The sequence below is a fragment of the Spermophilus citellus genome (genome assembly GCF_964194105.1).
Source record: "Spermophilus citellus genome assembly, chromosome: 3".
In the NCBI taxonomy this organism is placed as follows: domain Eukaryota; kingdom Metazoa; phylum Chordata; class Mammalia; order Rodentia; family Sciuridae; genus Spermophilus; species Spermophilus citellus.
The window spans coordinates 80,786,329-80,813,086 of NC_138184.1; the positions used below are offsets into that span (position 1 = coordinate 80,786,329).

A 26,758-nucleotide genomic window follows, 5' to 3' on the forward strand; every position below is an offset into this window, starting at 1 on the left:
GGCAACATCTTTGCCTGTTTTGACTTATTTATTTCTTTACTTATTTACTTATTTATTTATTGCTGTAATAGGGATTGACAGCAGGGGCACTTTATCACTGAGCTACCATCCCTACTCCCCTCACCCCCCTTTTAAATTTTGATACAAGGCTAAATTGTTGAGAATTTACGATTCTCTAGCCTCAGTCTCCTCAGTTGCTGGAATCGCAGGCGTGAACCACCGTGCCTTGTTTTTTTTTTTTTCCCTTGAAATGTTTGAAATTACATGGAATATACTGAATATTTATGGTATTTCTTTTTCTTTTTCTTTTTAAACTAGTGCTAGGGATCTAACCCAGAGTCTTGAATGTGCTAGACAAGTGTTCTTCCACTGACCTACGCCCCCTCTAATACCGTATATTTAAACTAACTTGTCTACCTTGTTATAAGTATTGCTTCATAACCTGATTTTCCTGCTTAGGACTATCTTACGAACATTTTGCAATTGTAATCTTCAATATAACCGAAATTCTGAATAGCTATGTTGTTTGTATTACAGGCTCAGTTATGAAATAATTCTCTTACTCTGGAGGGAAGAGGAGCTCAGAGAATCCATTTCGTCTGCAAGCAGAAATACTGGCTCTCAAACCCGCATCCCAGGCGTTTATTCTTCCACTGCAAAAAGCAAAGTGCTTAAATATGGTCCTGGATCTTGCACAAGTCTTGTACAAGAGCATTATAATGACAACAAGAATGACTAATAAGTATTAATGGCTCATGACAAGAGAACAAATGTCATTAATTATTTTAATATATTAGGCATGTTAGTAATGCTTGCACAGTATTATTCATGCAAACATGAATCTGTGTCAGCAGCAGTTGTTGGACCCAGCTTCAGGTTCACAGCTCAGCTCAGCCTCTCATTCCAGATGTGCAGGGGCTGGGATTTCTGGGACACGCCCCCACAGAGCACTAAGGAGCCAATCGGAGCTCGGAGGGCGGGCCCCTGAGAGCGACAATGATGCTATCCAATGGGCCTAGATCCGGGGCCGCCCCTGGCCAATGAGCGCGCTATTCTGCGGCGGTCGGGGGCGCTGAGGCAGCTCTCGGGGCCGTTGTTCAGTGCTTGGACTGAGGGAGGTGGCTCCGAGTCTGTGGCTGTCTCGACAGCTCGACGTTCCTGTAGTCCTCCCAGGTGAAGCGAAGCGGCGGCCGCGCTTGCGGCGCTCTCGTGGTCTCCTTTGCGGCCTGAGGCCGGAGTCTCAGGGAGGGGCGTGTGGGCGAGGGGCCGCTAGGCCGGGGTGGCGGCTGCGGGAAGGTGGCGGGGCGGCGTCGTCTCCTCAGACCGTGAAAGGAGGCCGCGCTTTCTCCTCGGGGACCCGGAGCCTTGGCAGCCCCGGGCGGCGCCGCCCCCTTGGCGGCCTGGGCCGGGGGCGCCGAGTAGCTGGCGTCGTCCGCCTCGCCGCCGTGGCCGCCGCGCCCGGGGCGGAGCTGGGCCCGGCGCCGGCCTGGGCTTGGTGCCCGTGCCTCGAGCCGCTGGCGTCCGGGGTCGCGGGAGGCCCAGTGAGGCCCCTGGGCGGAGCGACCCGGGTTCGAGCCCCCGCTCCGACCCGCTAAGCGGCGGGTAACTGCCTTCGGACTTCCGCTTTCCGCTTCTGTGAAATGGGATGATGACTTTCACCTGCCAGGATTGGGGTCAGGATGGAGGGTGGTTGGTGTGAGCGTCCGGCAGCGAATGCACGCAGGGTGAATGTCAACTGATATTTACTTAAGGGGCTGCCGCCTCTCCTCTCGCTGAGCCCGCGGTGGCCGCTCTGGTGGCCGCTCTGGAAACCCGAGGGATGGCCCTCTCTCCTGAGGTTGAAGGCTTTTTCTGTGCCTTTTTACTCCTCAAGAAGACCCTCGAGCTACCGTCATCGTCTGTCGTAGGCATCTGAGGCCCAGATAGGCTGAAGACACGGGGGTCTGGAGGGGCTGGTGGAAGCCTTGCCTGTGGTCACTTCCAGTCCCCTTGCAGCTAGAAAACTGGGCAGTTCCTTCGTCGTAGGCTCTTCGTCGTAGTTGAGAGTGGCCATTTAGTGGACTAGAATAGACTACACCTAGAATCAATCAGGTAGCCCCGAGAAAAAAGTTGTCAGACTTTCCCTTTCAAGGGACAAACTTTGTTTTTGTTTTTTTCTTTCTCTTATTTATTTATTTAGACCAGGGATTGAACTCAGAGGTGCTTAACCACTAAGCCATACCCCCAGCCCTTTTTTTTTTAATTGTTGGTCGTTCAAAACATTACATAGTTCTTAATATATCATATTTCACAGTTTGATTCAAGTGGGTTATGAACTCCCATTTTTACCCCGTATACAGATTGCTGTATCACATCAGTTACACTTCCATTGATTTACATATTGCCATTCTAGTGACTGATGTATTCTGCTGTCTATCCTATTCTCTACTATCCCCCCTCCCCTCCCCTCAGGGATGAGAGGTGGGAGGGAAAGGGAGTGAGAAGGGAAATCGCATGGAAATGGAAGGTGATCCTCAGGGTTTTACAAAATTACATATAAGAGGAAATGAGGGGTAAGAGAAGAATAATACAAGTGGAAGAAATGATTTACAGTAGAAGGGGTAGAGACAAACTTTGTTTTTGTGCTTGTGTGCTGCCTGTCCCTGGTTGACATTTCATATGGGGGTGGATGGCTTGGATCAGCTCCTTGCCTAGTTAAAAACCCTCAGTGATTTATCATTGCTCTTGGAATATAACCCAGTGTCCTTTCTGTGCTGTATAATAAGGCCTTCTCAAGTCATCCCTTTTTTTCATTATGCTCTTCCAGATCTCCGTTTACTTTCTCTTTCATTTCCTCAGGCATTTTGCTCTTCCCAGTGACTGGAGGGGTTTTCCCCTATTTCCATTCTATCCCTTTGTTTGTCTATGCCTGGCTGGCTCTTTGCACTTCAGGTCTTAGTTTAAAAGTCATCTCCCTGGAACATTGAACTCAGGAGCGCTTAACCACTGAGCATATGCCACCCCTTGTTATTTTTTGAGACAGTGTCTCCCCAAGTTTCTTAGGGCCTGGCTAAGTTGCTGAGGCTGGCTTTGAACTCTCAGTTCTCCTGCCTTAATCTCCCCAGCTGCTGGGATTACAAGCATGCACTGCCACACCCCACAGACACCCTATTCCTTTTTGCCTATGTACTTTTCCTTAAGATCCTCACCTTAAGTTAGGTTTATTTTTTGTTGTTGTTTATTGTTTTTATTGGTCACTAAATTGTTCTAAGTCAGATGCTATATTTTTTTTTAGAGAGAGAGAATTTTTAAATATTTATTTTTCAGTTTTCGGTGGACACAACATCTTTATTTCATTTTTATGTGGTGCTGAGGATTGAACCCAGCGCTCTGCGCATGCCAGGCGAGCACGTTACCGCTTGACCCACATCCCCAGCTCTCTCTATTTTTTAAATTTGTAATATATTCTTAGTGCCAGGGCACAGTGGGTTGTAACATGTTGTAACAACAACAAAAAATGTTTTTAAAACTGACAGTTTGATAATGCCAAACCTGTTGGGGAGCCTTATTAAAGGTTAGTATTTAAGACCATTTTTTTGTGTGTATCATGGAAAGGAATAATACAACATAAATATTGGTAGTAAAGTTGACAGCTCTTTGCTTTCTTAATTGACATCTTGTTTAAGAAGAAGGAAAAATTTTATAGTGAAGAAACCTGGCACACACCCTCTCAACTAAATGCTCAGAGTTAACGTCACCAATAATAATAATACAGCTGTTGACATCATGTGTCTTCTGATATAATGCACCAAGATGAGCATAATGTCACTTATATGGTATTTTGCCAAAAATGAATTTAATCCTGAAAAGAAAAATCAGTCAAACCAAAACTGAACGACTTCCTACAAGATAATTAAGCAGTAACTACTAACTGTTAGTAATTAGTTGAACAAGGTGATGAAAGATCTTTAAAACTGTAGTAGCATGGGGGATCACAAAAGACAGGAGAAATAACAACAACTAAATGCATTATGCATACTGAGCCAGAAAAAGGGCATTGGTAGTTGTGTTGTAATTTGAAAAAGATCAATAGATTAGTTACTAGTATCCGTAGAGTTAATTTTCTATATTGAGAAAAATTATTTTGGGGGGAGGGTACTGGGGATTGAACCCAGGGGCAGTCGACCACTGAGCCACATCTCTAGCCCTATTTTGTATTTTTTTTTGCTTAGCGCCTTGCTTTTGCCAAGGCTGTCTTTGAACTCTAAATCCTCCGTCCTCAGCTTCCCGAGCCACTGGTATTACAGGCTTGCGCTACTGCACCCACTCTATATCTGAGAATTTTACAATGGTCATTTGTGATGTTAACTTTTGGGGAAATTGGGAGAGTTTTTCATACTGTTTTATTGCAACTGTTTTTGTAGCTCAAATTATTATAAAATAAAAATTTAAAAGTAATAAAAAGAAAAATCCCAAGGGTGTTTGTTATCAGAATGCCTCAATGCACTGGTTTTGATCCCATTTTCTTTATGCTAGCTTAGTTTTATTTATTTTGCATGTCATCCTTAAAGCAGAAATGAAATAGAAAGTTCATATTTTTTTACTTTGTAGTTTTCAGGAAGAGCTAAAGATGGCTGAATTTCTGGATGACCAGGATACTCGACTATGTGACAACTGGTAAGAGATTAAATCTAATAAATGTTATTGAAATGAGGACAAACCAGCTTCTATAAAAATTGGCTTATTTATTGGCAGGTTAAAATTGGAGTTGTATGGTATACTGTGCAAGTAAAATGGGATCAGAGCTTTCTTTTTTTTCCTACTGGAGATTTAACAAAGGGGCACTTTACCACTGAGCTACATCCCTAGATCCCCAGCCCTGCCTTTTTTCCCCCCCTGGTACCAGGGATTGAACCCAGAGGTGCTCAACCACTGAACCTCATCCCCAACCCTTTTTAAAAATATTTTATTTTGAGACAGGGTCTCACTAAATTATTCAGGGCCTCGCCAAGTTTCTGAGGCTGACTGAACTTGATGGCTTTGAACTTGTCATCTTCCTGCTTCAATCTCCCTAACTTGGCATTACAGGCATGTACCATGCCTGGCTGAGAACTTATTTTTTGTATGTCTGAAAAATATTATATAGTGGGTGTGGTGGTGCATGCCTGTAATCCCAGCAGCTCCAGTGGCTAAGGCAGGAGGGTCACAGCAACTAAGTAAGAACCTAGGCAATTTAGCAAGATTCTATCTCAAAAAATAAAAAGGGCTGGGGATATGGCTCAATGGTTAAGGGCCCCTAGGTTCAGTCCCTGGTACCCTCCCCCCAAAAAAAAAATTATGTAAATAAAATATTTGGAGTAGATTAGTGTGTTTCAAAGTATGATGCCAGGATTTCCTTGAGTCACTCTAGTAACTAGGAGCAAGGTTTTAAGTACTTGAAACTTGCTGTACATTGAGTGACAACAGTTCAACCAGAACAGCTCAGACTTAACCCTTTTTTTTTTTTAATATTTATTTTTAAGTTGTCGTTGGACACAATACTTTTATTTATTTATCAATTTATTTATTTATTTATCTATCTATCTATCTATCTATTTATTTATTTATTTATATGGTGCTGTGCCGCAGTCTTGGCTGGGCACAGAATCACGAGCCACCACACAGCTTTGTAGATTCAAACAGCAATTCTTTATTCCCGAACTCACACCGGCCTCCACACACGTTCTGGGGCAATCCCAGTTCTCCTCCGCCCAATTCACCTACTACATGAGGCTTTCTTCCCAAAATCCTCTCTGAATCTCACGAGAGCTCAACGGGAGCTCAGGCAGCAGGAACGCCCTAATCTCGGCAGCAATAATCTTCAACCTCCAACTTCCCTAAATTCCCTATTGTCTTAAACTGGGAACGCCCTAAACCCAAGGACCAGGATACTATACTTCCTCAAACTGCAGGATACACCCTAATCCTGGATCCACCCTCGTCCTTGAGTAGGGTCACCTTTCTCAAACACACATGCAATGTCAATAGCGAAATTCCAAGGCAAGTCCATTTAACATGGGGTACGCTGGCAAGGAAATATCGATGCGTCATTCCTACTTGGCAATGGCCCTCAGCAGTGCTGAGGATTGAATCCCAGAGCCTTGCAGGTGCTAGGCAAGCACTCTACCACTGAGCCACAATCCCAGCCCTTAACTCTTTTTATAAAAGTTTTGCTGCTTAAAAAAATAGGGGAGGAAGTCCAACCTTAATCATTTTCATTTCATGGTTCCACAGCTGTTAGTGAAGGACTGGCTTAATTTTGAATGTTAAGTCTTCAATTGTGTTTTTAATGCCCATAGTGATAAGAAAGAGAAACTCTTTCCTCCTGAAATGAAACCTAGGCATCATCTGGTTTCTGAGCTGGTTCCTGGTGGGGATTTCTCAAGAACTTACCTTGATTTTTTTTGATGATACACAACTGCTCGTACTGAATGCTAAAACAAAAAACAAAGCAGAACTGTCTATGCTTTTTAACTTACAAATTGTGGCAGAAGGAGATATTGAATAAGGAAAATAGCTTGTTGTAGATTGAAAGGTTTGAGCCAGATAAAATTTTTTTGTTGTTGTTGTTGCTTTTTTCTTTATGTTCAGCCTGACTTTCAGCAGAATTAGGATATAATTAGAGCAACTTCTAGTCGTAATATTCTTTAACTATATAGATCAAGGATGTCTTAATAAGGTGTTTCTTTGTATTAGCCATTATCGCTTTTCTGCTGCTTACTAAACTATTTTGGCATTGTTTAAGTTTATATGTATAATTGTTGATTTCAAATTAATCAAGCAAATGATTACAAGAAATTATTGTGATTTTATAATAAAACACACATATTGGTTTTATTTTAATTTCAATCCACACTTGAAGGAGTCTAGATCCTAGGACAGCTTGTAAATAACTATGCTAAGGGAGTTTAAGAATGGTGTGCTAATAGAAACTAATGAAGACAAGGTTATTCAAAACCTGAGCAATTTATTTAAAGAAGAAAGCAGATTATCAGGGAAGGCTGAAAAAGACTATACAAAGCCCTCCCATCTAAGCAATCTTATTTAAATTTCTTTCTTTAAGCAACTCTTAATATTTCTTTCTTTTTTGGTAATGGGGATTAAACCCAAGTGCACTTTACCAATGGGCTATATCATACCCCAACCCTTTTTTCAAAATTTTTTATTTTGAGACAAGATATCATTAAATTGCTTTGGGCCTTGTTATGTTGCTGAGGCTAGTCTTGAGCTTGGAATCCTCCTGTCTCAGCCTTCTGAGTTCCTAGGATTATAGGCATGCACTACCACGACTGGCAGCTAATTTCATGTTTTAAATTTGTCTTTATTTAGAGCTTTATCTCTATATTAAGGAAAGTCAAAGTCCTCATCAATATTGAGCTGTGATTAGATCCCAATAGGCAGCCAATAATTTGTTGTGACTGAAGATGTTTGCAGTTCTCTCTTGTGATATTGTTTGATCCAAGGGAGGTGTAGTTCTAGGAAGTGGAAAGGTCAATGTTAGAAGGCTAAGACTGTACATACTCAAGAATAGATTTGTGATTCTTTGTTTTGTAGAAGCCTTGGCTTGCTTTTAAATCTTTTCTATCTAAAATGAAAGTTCACTTTTTAACTTGGCTTGGTCCTTCCTTGGAGTTTTAGCAGTATTATCAAGGTAAGCAATTTATATCTTTTAAGTTTGCTATTTAGCTAGTTTTTTTTTTTTTTTTTTAAAAGAGGCAGATTTTGGGCTGGGGATGTGGCTCATGCGGTAGCGCGCTCGCCTGGCGTGCGTGCGGCCCGGGTTCGATCCTCAGCACCACATACCAACAAAGATGTTATGTCCGCCGAGAACTAAAAAATAAATATTAAAAATTCTCTCTCTCTCTCTCTCTCTCCTCTCTCACTCTCTCTTTAAAAAAAAAAAAAAAGAGGCAGATTTTATTTTTTTATTTTTTTATAGAGGGAGGGGGAGAGAGAGAGAGAGAGAGAGAGAATTTTTTTTAATATTTATTTTTTAGTTATTGGCGGACACAACATCATTGTTTGTATGTGGTGCTGAGGATCAAACCCGAGCCGTACGCCCGCCAGACAAGCGCGCTACCACTTGAGCCACATCCCCAGCCCTGTAGCTAGTTTTTGCTATGTAGTTATGTAGATAGTAAATGCCCTGTGGACTTACGTGACAGCTGCTTTGATTCTTACTGGTTAGGTACCCCTGGGTTACATAGGCCCCCCCCCCACACAAAAAAAGATCTCTAGAAGGGAATAGCTAAATTAAAATGGTATACCAACAGAGTGAAAGCAGTGCTGTATTATCATTGCAAAGCATATATACAGAAATTCCATAAAAAATTAAAATCTAGGTTCTGGAGTTGTGGCTCAGTGGTAGGATTGAACCAGTGCCTCACATGTGCTTGCCTATAATCCCAAGAACTCAGGAGGCTGAGACAGGAGGATTCCAAGCTCAAGACTAGCCTAGGGGTGCTTAATCCTTAAGGAGCCACATCCTTAGGCCTTTATTTTGAAATAAGGTCTTGCTATTATTGCTTAGGGCCTCTCTAAGTGACTGAGGCTAGATTTGAACTTGTGATCCTCCTGCCTCAGCCTCTTGAATCGCTGGGATTACAGGTGTGCACCACTGCACCCAGGGACTTATGATTTCAACTCTAAACTTTTTGTTTCATTTCTAAAATTTTAGTGGTCTTGTGTATATAGAATACTTATCAACAGATTATTCTGAGTAATCCTGCAAAATGAAAACTAGACATTTATTTTTTGGATTTTTCTTCTAAAAGAAGATAAGAGCTAAAATGATGAAAAAGGAATCCAGGTTCTTTTTACTCTACTTTTTTTTAAATTTTATTTTTTAGTTGTAGGTGGACACACAGTATCTTTATTTTTATGTGGTGCTGAGGATAGAACCCAGTGCCTCAGGTGTGCTAGGCAAGCATTCTACCACTGAGCTACAACCCCTGCCTTCTTTTTACTCTTAAGTAGTAATAACTGACTTCAATTTTTTCTCCCTCAGTATTAGGGTTAGAACTCAGTGCCTTGCACATGCTGGGCAAGTATTCTACTATTGAGCTACATGTCTAGCCCTTCTTAAAATTTTTATTTTTATTTTGAGAAAGGATTGCTAAGTAGCTCAGAGTGGCTTCAAATTTACAATTCCTGTGCCTCAAGTCTCCCAAATAGCTGGTATTATAGCACCCTGCTAGATTTATATATATATATATATATATATATATATATATATATATATATATATATATTTAGTTGGACATAATACCTTTATTTTATTTATTTTTATGTGGTGCTGAGGATCGAACACAGGGCCTTGCACGTGCTAGGCGAGTGCTTTACTGCTGAGCCACAACTCCAGAACCTAGATTTTAATTTTTCATGGAATTTGTGTATATATGCTTTGCAATGATAATATAGCACTGCTTTCACTTTGTTGGTATACCATTTGTAATTTAGCTGTTCCCTTCTTGAGACCTTTTTTCTGGGGGGGTGGGTGGGTACTGGCTATGGATCCCAGGGGTACTTAACCAGTGAGTCACATCACCAGACCTTTTTTATATTTTATTTAGAGACAGGGTCTTGCTGAGTTGCTTAGGGACTTGCTAAATTGCTGAGACTGGCTTTGAACTCATGATCCTCCTGCCTCAGCCTCCCAAGCCACTGGGATTACATGTGTGTACCACCATGCTCGGTTTCTTGAGAAATTTTTAACTTTCATTTTTTAAATCATTTTATGATACTTTAATGAAATTATTCATGCATAAACCCAAGAGTGGGATTACTAGGTTTACAAGTCTATGTATTTACAGTGGCACCAGCCTGTAATCCCATTGACTGGGGAGCTGAGATAGGAACATCACAGGTTTTTTAATAGAAAACAAAAAGGGCTGGGGATGTGGGTCAGTGTTTAAAAGCCCTTGGGTTGAATCCCTTGTACCAAAGGAAAAAAAGAAAAAAGAGTGTATAATTTTGTGGTACATGCCTATAATCCCAGTGGCTTAATAATTTTTTTTTTGCGGGGTACCAGGGATTGAATTCAACCACTGAGCCACATCCGCAGTTCTATTTTGTATTTTATTTAGAGACAGAGTCTCACTGAGTTGCTTAGTGCCTTATGGTTGCTGAGGCTGGCTTTCATCCTCCTGCTTTAGCCTCCAGAGATGCTGGGATTACAGTCATCTGCCTTGGTGCCTGGCAAGGGTGTATAATTTTGGTACTGAAAATTGAACTCTGGGGCACTGTACCCTTCAGTTACACCCCTAGCCTTTTGTTGTTGTTGTTGTTGTTTGTTTTCCTTTGAGACAGGGAATGGCTATATGTATAGGGCCTTGTTAAATTGCTAAGGTTGACCTCCTGAGATGCTGGGATTACAGGTATGCACCATCATTCCTAGCTCCAGGTTGCTTATTTTAAGCAGTTTGTATATTAAGATCAGTAATGAATTCCAATACTAGTTTTATAGCATCTTTGTGTGTGTGTGTGTGTGGGGGGGGGTACCAGGGATTGAACTCAGGGACATTCGACCACTGAGACACATCCTCAGCCCTTTTTATATTTTATTTAGAGACAGGGTCTCACCGAGTTGCTTATGGCTTAAGTTGTTGAGGCTGGCTTTGAACTTGGGTTCCTCCTGGCTCAACCTCCCATCTGTTGGATTACAGGAATGCGCCACCACACTTTGCCTTTTTGTTAATTTTAATAGGCCTGATGCAAAGGTGCAAGCCTATAATCCTAATGAGTAGGGAGGCTGAGGGAGGAGAATCACAAATTTAAGTCCAACTTAATGAAACCCTCTCTCAAAATAAAAAATAGAAAGGGCTCTGGGTATACCAAAAACAAACAACAATAACAACAACAACAAAACAGTAGTTTAAGATAACTTTTGAGTTTTGTTACCGCTGTTTTTGTTTTTTGCAACAGGCTCTCATTATGTTGTCCAAATTGGCTTCCAATTTGTAATCCTCTTGCCTTAGCCTCTCAGATAGCTGGGATTATAGGTGTGTGCCACCTGTACAGTTAAGATGATAACTTTGATCTATAGCTCTCCTTCCACTATATATTTTATATTCTTAAAAAATTTTATTCAGGAGGTTGAGACAGGAAGATCCCAAGTTTGAGGCTAGCCTTAGCAAATTAGTAAGGCCCTCAGCAACTTAGTGACCTGTCTCAAAATAAAAAATAAGACTGAGGATGTAGTTCAGTGGTAAAGTGCCCCTGGATTAAATCCTCAGTATTCCTCTCCAAATTAAAAAGAAAAAAAAATTAGTTATAGATGGACATAATATCTTTATTTTGTTCATTTACTTTTATGTGGTGTTAAGGATCGAACCCAGTGCCTCACATGTGAGAGGGGGGTGCTCTGCTACTGAGGCACAACCCCAGTCCCTCCCCCAAAATTGTTAAAAATTAATTTAAAACCAGTGGTTCTCAAAAAAAGAAAAAGCAAAAGAAAGAAAATAAAGAAATTAGGAATTTGGGAGAAATATGGGAAGTTAAATGTGTCAAGTTATTCATAGTTTCCTTGTTTATTCATTTGAGTTTTCATCTCTTATAGTTGATTTCTTTCACCATCCAGCCATATTATGAGAGTTCCTTGGGGTTCCAAACTTGACAGTGTCACCATTGAATGAAAAGAAGTGGTACTTTGGGATGTTTCAGTTTGAGAGACTGAGTATAACTGGAGGCATATCATTCATTCTACTTTGAAATACTTCTTTGACTATGTAGGAAGATTAAAACTATAAAAGGAGTTTTCCTTCTGTCTGTTTCTTAATGCAGTGGAGGGTTCATGTATTCAGCTTCAGGAGCAAAATTTGATTATTAAAAGTTTGTTGCTAGTTCCAACTACTCGGGAGGCTGAGGCAGGTGCATCCAGCTTGGGCAACAGCAATGCCTCCATTCAAAGAAAGTTTTTAAAAGGACGAAAAACAATTATTTTTTTCCTGTGTTATATGACTATCTATATTGATTCTGTTTGGTATTTATTTTTCTGAATTTTTATCCTAGGTGACATACTAATAGGTACATTTTTTTTTAAATTCAGTCTTTAGCTAGACTGCATAGTTGGCTTTTTCCAGTGACTACATCTAAATGAATAAAGTAATGTCTTTGAATAGTGCATCTGCAGTTTGATGGAATGTATACTCTTTTCGACTTTATTGGTATCCCTCTTACACTTTGGATTGTCCCTTACTCTAGTCTTCTGTGCAACAGAGATATGATTTTTGGATCACTAAACAGAGTGAGTGAGTGAGGAGACAGTGTGGGAACAGTTTGGATTTCATTTTTGTACAGTTTTACAGTGTATTTTATACTGACCCAGGCAGAGATTTTCAAGGCATGTGGGACATAATGAAGGTAATTTCCCCTTACACTTTGACTATCCCAGAGCTGGGATATATACTCTTTTTGGTTTGATCCGTTCAGGTAATGAAACCCAATGAAATTAAACTACTTAAGATTGATAATGAAAATAAGTGGTAGGTTGTTTGGTTTTGTTTTTCAAATAATCCTGGAGTGGATGATTTTAGAAAAGCCAAGCTTGCCGGCTGTCGTGGCACAGGCCTATAATTCCAGTGACTTGGGAGGCTTAGGCTGGAGGATCCCAAGTTTGAGGCCAGCCAGGGCAACTTATCAAGACCCCGTCTCAAAAAAAATTAAAAAAAGCCTAGGCATGTAGCCCTTTTTAAATGTGCTTCTGAGTTTAATCCCCATTACTGGGAGTGGGGGGAAAAGGAAAAAGAAAAGCCTAACGCAGCTTTTTTTGCATCTGACTTCATATTGTTGGTTGTAATCAGCTCTGACTTTGAGGAAGCAAGGCTGAGAGCTTTTAGAGGTAATGCACATTACTGGTAACTCAGAATGTTGCTCAGAGATTCAGCTTTCAGGATTTAATTCTTGAAGTTGGTAATCTAGGTATTCACTAAAGAGAGATGATGGAGACTAGAAATTGGACAGAACAGATTTTCATTGATAATCACTGTAAGAAAAAGCATAGATAGAATAGTTAGTAATACTTGCCTTTTTCTTTGGCCTATTTCTGCAGCAACAAAGAAATTCCTGTTTTTAACTTTACCATCCATGAGATCCATTGTCAAAGGAACATTGGTATGTGTCCTATCTGCAAGGAACCACTTCCCAAATCTGACATGGAGATTCACATGGCTACAGAACACTGTCAGGTAAACTACCAATTACCCAAATGTTTATAAATGTGTTGTACTTGCTATTGTCCATAACTGTATCATACTTGCTAATTGCACAAATGTCAGTGGCCCTGTTGTCGTTGTGTCACTTTATTGATTTTTACTTCTTATCCTAGGTGACGTGCAAATGCAATAAGAAGTTGGAGAAGAGACAATTAAAGAAACATGAGGTTAGTCTTCTTGTACTATGAGGGGAGTGAGAGAACATGGGGCCAGTCCTACTGAGATTACAGAGCCACTTGCACAATGGAAACCAGTTTGATGATGTCTTTCTTCTCTACCAGCTCACATGTATACTGCCTCTTATAGCCTACTGGAAACTCTAGCTGTTGCCTGATTTGGCGGCCTGGCTGTTGTACTGTCTGGCTGCTTAGTCTTCAGAGTCTCTCCTTTTGGAACTGATACTTATCATTTCTGCTGGGGTTTGGTTATTGGCAGTCTTATTGAGTAAACTAAGCCTGGTGTTGCCAATGTAGGGTAATCTATTCAGCCTGCCTTACATGGTGTAATTTCATTATGACTTCTTGATCACTTGCATAATATGCTTTTTTTTAAAAAAATACAAATTTAATTAGTTGTTGATGGACCTTTATTTATTTATATGTGTTGTTGAGAATTGAACTCATTGCCTCACACATGCTAGGCAAGCGCTCTACCACTGAGCCACAACCCCAGCCCCAACATACATGCTTTTTACATCTGAAGAAATTACTCATCATTTGGTGAGAGAACATGGTGTCAAGGCTGGGCGCAGTGGCACATGCCTGTAATCCCAGCGGCTGGGGAGGTTGAGGTAGAAGAATCGCAAGTTCAAAGGCAGCCTCAGCAAAAGTGAGGTGCTAAGCAACTCAAGAGATCCTGTCTCTAAATAAAATATAAAATAGGGCTGGGAATTAGCTTAGTTATCAAGTGCCCCTGAGTTTAACCCCCTGTACTAAAAAAAAAAAAAAAAAAAAAAGAAAAGAAAAGAAAATTTGGGAAAAAGAGGGTATTACAAGAAAATAAGAACCACTCATAGGGATATAGCTCAGTTGGTAGAGTGCTTTCCTTGCATGCACAAAGCCCTGGGTTCGATCCCCAGCACCCAAAAACCCCCCAAACAAAAACAACAACAAAAAAAATAAGAACCACTCATAACCCCACAGTCTAGAGAACAACATTTCAAATACATTTGCACACTAATTTTATTATTTTTTTCCTAAGCATTTGATCTTTTATTAGACTTCAGCAGCCTTGGGGATATGATTGAGATCACATTAACAAACATAATGAAAACTTCTCTGGCTGTAGCATCTGCTTGCTGTGTAAAATAACCTCCAATAAACTGTTCTCTCTCCTAACTTCTCTCTCACCTATTTCTGGAAGTCCCTTGGTGATAGAACAATTATTGTAAAGATAGGAATACAGGATATTCCCTAATGTGTCTATAAGACTGACTATGACAATTTTAGGTCAGAGATTAACTATGTAGTGTTTTTTAAATTTCTTCTTTGTTGCCGAGCATGGTGGCACATACCTATAATCCCAGCAACCTGGGAGGCTGAGGCAGGAGGATTGCAAGTTCAAGCTAGCCTCAACAATTTAGTGGGTCCATCAGCCACTTAGCCAGACCGTGTCTCAAAAGGGTTGGTGATAGGTCTCCATAGTTAAGCACTCCTGGGTTCAATTCCCAGTACAAAACAAAAAACCAAAAACTTTGGTTTTTCTTGAATGCATTTTACTTTATTTTAAATTCCTGGCACTTTTTAAGATTATTAACACAGTACTTATGTGGCACAGGCCAATGATTATTTGTCATTTGTAATTAAAACTTAATCTAGTATTTTTCTAGTGAGTGTTTTTTTTGGCTGGGGGTGGGGTACCAGGAATCAGACTCTAAGACTTATCTACTGAGCCACATCCCCAGACCTATTTTGTATTTTATTTAGAGACAGGGTCTCACTGAATTGATTAGCGCCTTGCTTTTGCTGTGGCTGCCTTTGAACTCGTGATCCTCTTGCCACAGCCTCCCGAGCAGCCGGGATACCAGGTGTGTGCCACCGTGTCCAGCTCTAGTGAAATGTTTTTTGTTTTTTTGGGAAGATAGTGGAAATTGAACTCAAGGATATTCAACCACTGGGCCACATCCTCAGCCCTATTTTGTATTTTATTTAGAGACAGGGTCTCACTGGATTGCTTAGTGCCTTGCTGTTCTTAAGGCTGGCTTTGAACTCAGGATCCTCCTACCTCAGCCTCCCAAGCTACTGGGATTACAGGCGTGCGCCACTGCACCTGGCTACTGAAATGTTTTTTGTTTTTTTTTTTTAATTTTTTTTATAGTTGAGCTTACTAGTGGATACTTGTAATCTCAGTTCTCAATGCTCAGGATGCTGAGGCAGGAGGATCTCAAGTTCAAGGCCAGCTTGGGAAATTTAGTGAGACCCCATCTCAAATTTTTAAAAATGTGAAAGACCTGAAGTCTCACCCTGAAGTTTATGGGAGAGGGGAGGAGGAAAGGAGAAATGAAGTTTTTTGATTCTCCTAATGCATATGATGAGTCTTCGGGTCAAAATGGAATTTGGATTGCATCCCAGCTCCTGAGAAGGGCCTGGGGAGTTTGTGGTAGAACACTTGCCTATCATGTCCAAGACACTGGGTTCAATGGTTCAATCCCCAGTACCACTCACATACACACACACACACACACACACACACACACACACACACACACAAATTCTGAATGAGACATAGCTACATGAAAAACAATGTTTTTTTTTTTTTTTTTTTTTTTTTTTTGGTGCTGGGGATTGAATCCAGGCACTTGAACAAACACATGGAATATAATTTTAAGGGCATGAAAGAATATATGTAAAAATTATCTCTAAAAACGTCTGGTCGTCTGGTGTAGAATCTAGAACATAACATGAGTTTAATTTGGTTGAAAAGAAATTGTGCTCTTTGATATAGTGTTTGTAAAATATGTGAATTTTTTTTTTTTTTTTTTTTTTGGTACTGGAACTTGAATTCATGGCCTTGTGCCTTCTAGGCAAGTTAATTTTTATTTTATTTTTAGTTATTTTTTTTTGTAATTGAAGATGGACAGCATGCCTTTATTTGTTTCATTTTTATGTGGTGCTAAGGATTGAACCCAGTGCCTTACACATGCTAGGCAAGTAAGTGCTCTGCCACTGAGCTACAGGCCCATCTAGGCAAGTTCTTTACTCAGCTACATCCCCAGCTCCCATTGTATCATTGTAATGTTTTTATTGCTTTAGTGAGACTTTCCCATTAAATGTAAAGGTTTTATTTTTTAACTATTGAGTATGTTTATACTCTGGGGGTCATTGGTGATTCCTGGAGGATTTGGTCCAGGTAAAGCCAATGCAAATACAAATGTGAAGATTTAAAAATCAGTGTTTTTCTAAAGCGCAGTCTTCCTCATTACTAAATACTTTAGACTGAATTGTAATAATAAGGGGAAATTGGTGGAGCTTTGGTAAAATATCTGAGTTGCTTTGCTTCTTTTTCTTTGCTTTTGAACAATGAATGATTTTGTTTAACTTTGTTATGTGTGCACAGAATGATGCTATTTTTGGGGTTGCTTAGTAGATTCCTTCTCAGAGGTTCTTTCCTTTTGTAGAACCTGTGGCAGGAATAAAAGGGGAAACTGTGATAATCAAATACATAGAAAGCATAGTAGGCAAAGCTAGGGTTGGAAGAAAAAAATTATTTTTCTTTGTTGTGCTGGGGATTGAACCTAGGACCTTATGCATGCTGAGCTACATCTATCCAGTCCAGAAGAGGATATCAAAGTATATATTTTTGCTTTCTTTGCCCTGTAATAAAACAGCCTCTCCTAGGTGTGCATATTAACTGCCTTATTACTCTGTTGCAGGAGACTGAATGCCCTCTGCGGCTTGCTGTCTGCCAGCACTGTGATTTGGAACTCTCTGTTCTCAAACTGAAGGAACATGAAGATTACTGTGGTGCCCGGACAGAGCTGTGTGGCAACTGTGGACGCAATGTCCTTGTGAAAGACCTGAAGTCTCACCCTGAAGTTTGTGGGAGAGGGGAGGAGGAAAGGAGAAATGAAGTTACTGTATCTCCTAATGCATATGATGAGTCCTGGGGTCAAGATGGAATCTGGATTGCATCCCAGCTCCTGAGACAGATTGAAGCTCTGGACCCACCAATGAGGCTACCCCGAAGGCCTCTGAGAGCCTTTGAACCAGACCTTTTCCACAGTAGGACTGCCAACCAAAGGAATATGACAGCCCCCTTTCCAATTCAGAATAATCTATGTGAGTTGTGCTTGGAATTAGAAAACTGGAACATTATGAAAATTCCAGAGCAAATGGGAACAGGGCTTTGGGGCCAAATAGATCTTGATTAGAGAAATCTGATTATAGTTGGTTAACACTGGGAAAAATACCTAACTTTCCTATAAAATGGAAATAAAAGGTCAGGTTAGGTGGTTACATGCCTGTAATCCTAGCTACTTGGGAGGCTGAGGCAAAAAGTTCATAAGTTCAAGACCAAACTTGGTACCTTAATGAGACCCTCTCAATTAAAAATTAGAAAATGGGGCTGGATATGTAGCTCAGTTGTAGAGCACCCCTGCATTTGATTCCTTGTCCCGTCTCTCCCCCCCTCCCCCGGGCCAATAAATAAATAAATAATAGAAGCTCTTCCTTACTGGTTTGCAGTTAGAGTTGATGATGGTGATGATAATGTCAATGCTGTAAGTAGCTAACATACCTCAAACTTTTTTTTTGTGTGGTGCAGGGAATTGAACCCAGAGCCTTGTACATGAGAGGCAAAGCACTCTATCAACTGAGCTATATCCCCAGCCCAAGCAGAGTGTTTTGCATATATTCATTTAATTCTCATTAAAGGAATGAGGGTAGGTAAATTGTATAGCTGAGATTTAAATTCAGGCAGTCTGACCCCTCTTTAAATCATACTGCTGTAATACAAAAAATGTTTAGTACAGTGCCTGTCATAGTTATGACAGTAACATTTCTTTTAATAATACATTTAGAATAATAATGGATCCTTGTTTCGTGTCAGACTTACAGTTCAGAGACCCATGAGGGCCAGGAGTACTGGTGGAGTTGGCCAAATGGCTTTAAACTTTGGCCCTTTGCTAGGTAGGGACTTGAGTGTAGGGATGGCAACATCTCTAATTTGTCTTGAGTACTGGCTGTTTTTTTTTTTCTAGTTGAAGAACAAGAAAGGCAGGAAAGGAATAGAAGCCGTCAGCCTCCCAAAGAGGGTGGTGAAGATAGTGCAAACCTGGACTTCATGTTGGCCCTAAGTCTGCAAAATGAGGGCCAGGCCTCCACTGTGGCAGAACAGGACTTCTGGAGGGCCGTTTGTGAGGCAGATCAGTCGCATGGTGGGCCTAGTTCTCTGAGTGACATGAAGGGTAGGTTTGCTTATTCTGCACTGTACTCAAAGCTGGGATTACAGGCGTGCACCACAGCACCCTGCACAATAGCTCCCTTTTTAATATATCTTTAAATATGTTAAATAGACTTTTTTTCTTCTGTTTGAAAATATTAATACTAAGGTATATTTTTTGCTATTTGTTGTTCCTGTTGGCTCTTTTTATTTTTTTTAATATTTATTTTTTAGTTGCAGTTGTACACAATACCTTTTTTTATTTATTTACTTTTATGTGGTGCTGAGGATTGAACCCAGGGCCCTGCACATGCTAAGCAAGTGCTCCATCGCTGAACTACAACCCCAGCCTCCTCCCACCCCCCACCCCCGTTGGCTTTTATATATGTATGTGGGGATTAAACTCAAGGGTGCTCTGTCACTGAGCTATATCCCAGACTGAAGTCAGACTTTTAAATAAAATGTCACAAGGGGAATAAAACGTTGAAATCAAGTTTGTTTTTGTTCCTTTTGAGTCTGACCATGTGGCCTGATACCTAGGTGCAGCTGATGAGACCATGTTGCCTTGTGAATTTTGTGAGGAGCTCTACCCAGAAGATCTGCTGATTGACCATCAGGTGTGTTGGGAACTACTTGAGAACTGTGAGGGGAAATGTGAGCCCCATGAAGTCTTGAGGAAACTTTCAATACAGTGCCTATTGTAAGAGTGGCAACTTTTTTTTCTACTGTGGAATGACTAATGTAGGTTAGAAACCGTAATCCTCATTCCAGCAGATCCAACAGTCTCGTCCCAACCAGCACACTCTCCATATGGTGGTGACTGATGTATATATTTCTGTTGGCCATTTTTTGATCCAGTTTCATTTCGTGCTATATTTTGATTTATTGGAGCTTTATTGAAGTCCTTTCAGTTCCATGAAAGGCTTGATGATCCTTTCTGCCTATTACTTTCTCTTCCTGGAAGGCGTGTGCCCTTATGCCCTTACCTCCTCAGTATACCCAACAATGTAGACTCTGTATTTGCAGATTTGGTTCAGCCTTGACTGTTAGGAAACTAGCCTGATGGACACTCTGAAGACTAGGTCAGGAGTTATACGTGTGTGTGCCCTGAGAATCTGTGCCTACTTTTCTTTTCTTTTTTTTTTTTAATTTTTTTTTTTTTTTAGATGTTGGGTGGGCCTTTATTTTGTTCACTTATTTCTGTGTGGTGCTGAGAATCGAACCCAGTGCCTCACACATGCTAGGCAAGTGCTCTACCACTGAGCCACAACCCCAGCTCCCTTGTTACCTACTTTTCTAATAGCCTATCATCCTGTGATAAGATCCTTTTGATTCCTGGTTGGTGGTACCACTTTGCCAAGTTCCTTTAGGCACCTTCTGAGTTCTCCTAGTTTCTAAGAATCTCTCAAAACTTTGTGTCTGAAAGAACTCAGATATTTTTTGAATGATTGATGGTTTTTGAGCCATTTAGGAATGATTAGAGAGCAGTACTATGTGTTTGAGGATTACTGATTAGAAGGAACCACCTTTTCCCTCAACACTTCCTTCGTCTGATTTGGTGTACCTTGGTCTGGCATTTTCAAGACTGCTAAATAGTCCCTGTGTTCTGGTTGACAGAGCATGCCTTCCTCCTAAATGGAGAGAACAGTATTTGAATACTTATGGGTTTTGGTTTGGGAGCAGTGAAAGACAATTTATTTATTTATTTATTTATTTATTTATTTATTTATTTATTTATTAATTAAAGAGAGAGTGAGAGAGGGGGGGGAGAGAGAGAGAGAGAGAGAGAGAGAGAATTTTTAATATTTATTTCTTAGTTCTCGGCGGACACAACATCTTTGTTAGTATGTGGTGCTGAGGATCGAACCCGGGCCGCACGCATGCCAGACGAGCGCGCTACCGCTTGAGCCACATCCCCAGCCCAAGACAATTTATTGATGAGGATGCTAAGGAATATTTGGGTCGTACTTTTACTATATGGCAATGGGAAGAATCTTGAATCTTTTAATTTAAAAAGAATAATCACGTAAACACAGCAGGAAAAAACAACAGAAATATTTAAAAGTAAAGTGAATGTTCCACCTGCATTCCCCTATTATTTTTATTAGTCCTTCTCCTCACTATAAGTGCTATCAAAATGTTGTGACTTCTTGTAGAAAATGTTTTAGGAATGTAGTTTTTTCCCTTAGCCTCTGATTTTTTTATTTTAACCTATGTTTTTTAAATGACAGACAAGCTGTAACCCTTCGCGTGCCTTACCTTCGCTCAATACTGGAAGCTCTTCTTCCAGGGGGGTGGAAGATCCTGATGTCATCTTCCAGAACTTTCTGCAGCAGGCTACAAGTAACCAGTTAGACTCTTTGATGGGTCTGAGCAATTCACCCCCTGTGGAAGATAGTGTCATCATCCCATGTGAATTCTGTGGGGTACAGTTGGAAGAAGAGGTGCTGTTCCATCACCAGGTAAGAATCCCTGACGGACTCATCTCCCTGACTCCATGCTGATTCTCTGTACACAAATGTGAGGCTTCCAGAACTGAAAATCTACTTCAGCCTTTGGATTGCATTCCAGCTTGAATAGAAATCCACACCTGTGGCTTCTGGCCATGCCCTGCACCATGAACTGACTATGTGAGGTATACGGTACCTGTAGCCTTGAGACTTTCTCCACCTTATAGCAACTGAAACCATCATATCACTTGTTGAGGACTCAGGGTCATGGGGCCTTACCATGACCAGGCAGATCCTTCCCATTGTGGTGTCATTTGGGACTTGTATTCTAGGTTAGTTGGGGTCTAGTAAGAAAGTCTTATGATTTGGGATAAAGAGGTAGATGGTTACTGCTGGTTGTCTATTAAATAAGCCCCCATATAAATACTGGGAGCAAAGTATAGAAATGGTTTTCTGGCCTCCCAAGACCAGCTCTTCCTTTACTCCTGCACAGATCAGAGAGTGCCACAGTGCTAATAGGAATCGATGCTACATTCCAGTGTGTGTTTCCTGTACCTAGCACTTTCTTAGTGGTTGTCAAAGAACCCCCTCCAGATCGGGTCTGATCACCTAACCAGCTGTTCTTCCCTTTCTTCTCATCACTCTCAGTTCTGAGGTACTAATTCTGACTTTTATTGTTTAGGACCAATGTGACCAACGCCCAGCCATGGCAAACAACCATGTGATTGAGGGGATTCCTAAACAGCCATCCCAACTTCAAGAGACCTCACCAGAGCTGCCCAGGAGGCGTGTCAGACACCAGGGTATTAGCCAGGACATGGCCCAGGCCACAGGCCCACTGCTGGCTTGGGCCTGATTATCATTTCTATGGCTCTAATAGGGTTACCTGATCTTGAGTTACTAAGTCCAGTAGGGTCTCCTAGGAAATTTTACAGCTGGCTGTAGTTCCACATTAGACTACGCGGTTCTAAGTATAGACTGATAGGGTAATGGCTTTAAGGATAGCTGTGAGACACACTTAGAGTCAGAGCTTATAACCTGTAGATTTCCTATCTCTGTACTCTATTATTACTTATGATCCTTATGACTAGGCAAGTAAACTTATTGAAACTTATCACTTCACAATTAAAAAACAATTAGAAGGGTTCATGCTTGTAATCCCAGTGACATGGGAAGTTGAGACAGGAGGATTGCAAGTTCAAGGTCAGCCTCAGCAACTTAGGCCCCCAGCAACTCAGACCTTATGTCAAAATAAAAATAAAAAGGAGGCTAGGGCTGTGGCTCAGTGCTAGAGTGCTTGCATAGCATCTGTGAGGCACAGTGTTTGATTCTCAGCACTGCGCATAAGTAAGTACAATAAAGATCCATTGACAACTAAAAAAAAAATTTAAAAAAGGATGGGGGATTAGAGGCATGGCTCAGTGGTTAAGCAGCCCTGGGTTTAATCCTTGGTTCCAAAAAAACCAAAAACATTCAAGGTTTGCTTGCATAACTGTTCATGTTGATGAATGGTTAGCAGGCTGTATTTGAGTCAGGTAATTAATGTGCAGAATAGACAAAGTAAGTGTTCTTGATTCTCTCTTGGGGTCATGGGCCCCAGTAGCCTTTGCGGGTGATCAGTTGTCTTCTCTGCAGTCTTTTTGTTCTTGCCCTGAATCCATCAATAATGGTAAGAGCAGGCTTTTTCCTAAAGGTGTAACTATGTTCTCTTCCTAGGAGAATTGTCTTCTAGCTATATGGATGATATCAAGCAGGAAATAGCTAAAGGACCCATCTACCCTCTGCCCCCCAGCAGACCCATTAATAATATTACAACTACCTGTAACCGACTATCAAAATCAACATCAGGCTCTACAACTGGGTGCCAGCCCAACCCTCCTCGAGTGCTGAAACTCAACAACTCAGACAGCCAGGACATCCGAGGGCGAAATAGAAGCAGCCAGAATGGGGCCATGGACACTGATGCATGCTCAGTTCGAAATCTCCACCCAGAATACCTTGTGTCCTCTTTCCCCGTTGGGCCTTCTGGGAGATATGGAGCGAGGTAAGAATCTAGCGTGGGAATGGAATTTAGGAGTAGCTGAAGAGGATTTGGACAAAAGGTGTAGTTACATTCTGGTCCAGCCTGGGTAAGACTACAGTTCATGCAAAGGAGGGAGGAGTTTGTCTTTTTTAGGGTGTGTGCAGCTAATTTAATCCAGGACCTCATGCATGCTAAGCATGTACTCTACCACTGAATTATGTCCTCAGTGTCATGGGGAAGAGTTTCGGTTTTGCCCACATTGTCATCTGATTCCATATCTATGCTTTTTTTGTGGTAATGGAGATTGAACCCAAAGGCTCTCTACCACTGAGCTGTATCCTAGCCCTTTTTTATTTTGAAACGGTCTCACTAAATTGCACAGGCTGTCCTTGAATTTGCGATCCTCCTGTCTTAGCCTCTTGAGTCACAGGGATTGCAGGTGTGTAACACTATGTCCTATGTCCAGGAGGTTTTTTTGTTGGTCTGCTAGTGGAAGGCTGCTTTTTTTGCTCAGCTACCAGCTGTTTTATTCACTCTTAGTTTTTGGACCTTTACTCAGGAGCATATCAGGAACTGGTTTCTAATCCTATTTTTTCAGTGGTAGGAGTGAAGGTGGCAGAAGTTCCCGGGTCACCCCTGCAGCTACCAACTACCGCAACAGAACTGCAAAGGTAACTAAGGGTCCAGCACATAATACTCAGGGAGGACACACACAGGTGGGAATGGTGAGGCTTTTGAAGTCAGAGAAGTTGCTGCGAGTTGGCTGGCTGTATAGAGGTTGGAGCCTCTTCATGAAAAGCCAAAGAATGAAGGGCTGGCTATTCTTTGGCTTTTGTTGAGGAGGCGTCTGTGGGAGCTGGGCATCCTCAGGGGTCCTGGGGAGGAGGAATGCTCTTTCACTTCCTGTGTGAAACTTCTTCATTTGTGTTGTTCAATAGGCAAAGCCCCCGAAGCAGCAGGGAGCTGGGGATGCAGAGGAGGAAGAGGAGGAGGAGTAGTGGTGTCTGCAGAAACCCTCGCCTTGGTTCCTACCTATGCATAGCAGTCCTTGCCTTGGTGCAGGCCCTGCCTCTCTGGCTCTTTAGGCAGGGGAAGATTATTCTTTTTCTAGGTTATGGCCATTTTGTGTCTTTTGAGATTGTGCTGTGGGAGTTTGGGGGTTTGAGGGAGGGTTAGCAGGGAGGCTGTTGGGAATTGTTTCAGCCTTAGCTGCCACTTCTTGGTAGCATTGAAATACAGATAATGGCCTCTTAGCCCACCAGGACTCCACCTTTTGAAATACCATCACCACTGCTTCTTGGTGCTTTGTGGTCCTGGTGGAAGGAGTAGAGGGTTCTGAAAATCTGGTTCCCATCAGTGAAATGATTTTCTTACCTGTGGGGTCCTAAGTTGGGGGCTTTTGGGCAACTTCTCCCATGTACTTCCCCTGCTTGCTCCAGACTCTGGGCCTCTGGTGTGTGTATGGAGCAGCTCTGGTCAAGTGCTCAGGCCAGCTGCTGGATGTTAGGAACAAGGCCTTTGGAAGAGTTAGCTGGAGGTGTGTGGAGCAGGGGCTACTTCTTTGTCATTTGGCATCACTGCCTTCTGCTCCTTGTGGGTATGGTGACTCCTTTGTCCTCACTGCCCTCTAATGGGGAGGGCTAAGGGCTTCCTGTTCCCACTAGGGCCACACTGGGCTCTGCCCTGATGAGGATTAAAGCCCCAGTCTCACACTTGCTCTGAAAACCAAGTGTCAGAGCCCCTTTCCCTTCTTATGTTACTATTATAATTATTATCAGCTTTCTTGTAATAGAAATAAAGTTTGTACTTGGAGCTCAGCTAAGTCTTGTGGTTCATATTCCTGTGCTTTCTGTAGAGAATGGAGTTCCAGTGTGGGCTCCTTCTCAGAGTGCTCCAGACATTGAAGGTGTAGTATTCTCATCTCCATTTTTGAGGAAACTGAGGCTTGCTGTACCTCTGGCAATGACAGGAATAAGGGGCTACCTCCAACTGAAGAGAAAAAGGCAGATTCTTCAAAAGCTCCAGTCCTGAGAAGTTGAGACTTATGATTATTCTTCCCCCTCATAATGTCATGGTTCACACAGGATCATTAGCATCATAGGTCTTTTATTTTATTTTTGGTGCTAGGGATTGAATCCATGACCTTGTGCATGCTAGGCAAGCACTCTACCAACTGAGCTGTATCCCCAGCCCTACCATAGGTAGTTTTGAGCTCAGTTGTTCTCCCAGTAACCTACTGGTGGTGGTGGTGGTGATAAAGAATTGCCCCATTTCATGGGTGTAACATGAAACAAATGTAACAATATTAATTTATATAAGACTGTGTAGCTAATTCTTGGCATAGCCATGACTCTGAAAAGAATTATCCTAAGAGGAAGAAGCCAGACCAAGGGATATAATGAGGGCTAGTTTTCCTCCCTTTTCCCTTTTTTTCCTTCCTTCTCTATCTCCTTCCTTCCTTCCTTTCCTCCCTTCCTTCTTTGTACTAGATACTGAACCCACTGAGCTACACCCCTGGTTGGTTTGTTTTGTTTTTCTCTTTCATTTTGAGACAGGGTCTTGCTAATTTGTCAAGGTTGCCTCAGCCTCCCAAGCAGCTGTAATTCCAGGCGGGTATCACCACATCTGGCTTTATGATTGTTTTTTTTGTTTGTTTATTTTTAATATTGAATCTTGTATCCTTTAACCGTGCTAAACTGTAGTAACTTTTTTGGTAGATTCTATTAGCTTTTCTGTGTATGTCATCATGTCATCTGCAAATAAAGATGATTTTACCTATGCCTTTTCAATCTGGAAACCTTGTATTTTTTTTCTTTCCTGAAAATCCAGTAACAATGTTGAATAGAAGGGGTGATAGTCTTGTTCCTACTTGTAGTATTTCATGAATAAGTATGCTATCTTTTATCAGTTTCAATAAAGGGCTGTTTAATTCATTATTTATTTTGATTTATAAAAGTGCTTTTATCTTCCTAGGAATTTGTTTATTTCATTAATTTATTTATCAAAAGTGTTTATTGTTTTTAAAAAAATCTGTAATATCACCTCTCTCATTCCTTGTGTTGATCATTTGTCTTTTTTCCCTCCATCTGTTTGACTTTAGCAGGGACTGCCAAACTTTTTCTTAAAGACCAAGTAGTAAATATTTAAGACTTTGCAAATCATGGTCTCTGCTGCAGCTGTTCATCAATGCTGTTACAGAAGGAAAGCAGCCATAGACAGTATCCAAATGAATGGGTGATGTGTTCACAACAGAACTATTTACAAAACCATCTGGATTAGTATGGCAATCCCTGATATAGAGCTTTATAAGTGTTACTGATTCCACTTTGAGGAGCTTGGGGTATAGTTTAGTGGTAGAGCACTTGCTTAGCATGCTCAAGGCCCTGTGTTCAGTCCTCAGCACCACATGCCCACACAAGTTTGCTTTGATAATATTGATTTCTTCTATTTTAATGTTTCCATTTTATTTTATTTATTTTTTTTTAAAGAGAGAGTGAGAGAGGAGAGAGAGAGAGAGAGAATTTTTAATATTTATTTTTTAGTTCTCGGCAGACACAACATCTTTGTTGGTATGTGGTGCTGAGGATCGAACCCGGGCCGCACGCATGCCAGGCGAGCGCGCTACCGCTTGAGCCACATCCCCAGCCCTTAATGTTTCCATTTTATTAATTTCCATT

The 26,758-nt window shown here is 41.2% G+C and overlaps 1 protein-coding gene across 2 annotated transcripts; it reads left to right on the top strand.

Moving 5' to 3' along the window:
• Positions 1-969: 969 nt before the first annotated feature.
• Positions 970-25,859, top strand: TRAFD1 (TRAF-type zinc finger domain containing 1). 2 transcript variants are annotated; one of them, XM_081284132.1, is made up of 12 exons: positions 970-1,173; positions 4,591-4,656; positions 13,067-13,202; positions 13,343-13,396; positions 17,101-17,506; positions 18,427-18,633; positions 19,149-19,225; positions 20,840-21,070; positions 21,741-21,861; positions 22,775-23,102; positions 23,680-23,752; positions 24,020-25,859. In XM_081284132.1, exons 1-12 carry the CDS (start codon positions 1,010-1,012, stop codon positions 24,077-24,079), a joined length of 1,923 nt encoding a protein of 640 aa, XP_081140258.1. In that variant the 5' UTR covers positions 970-1,009; the 3' UTR covers positions 24,080-25,859. The 2 variants fall into 2 exon arrangements, with proteins under 2 accessions (XP_081140258.1, XP_081140259.1); XM_081284133.1 differs by lacking the exon at positions 18,427-18,633.
• The last annotated feature ends 899 nt before the right edge of the window (positions 25,860-26,758 follow it).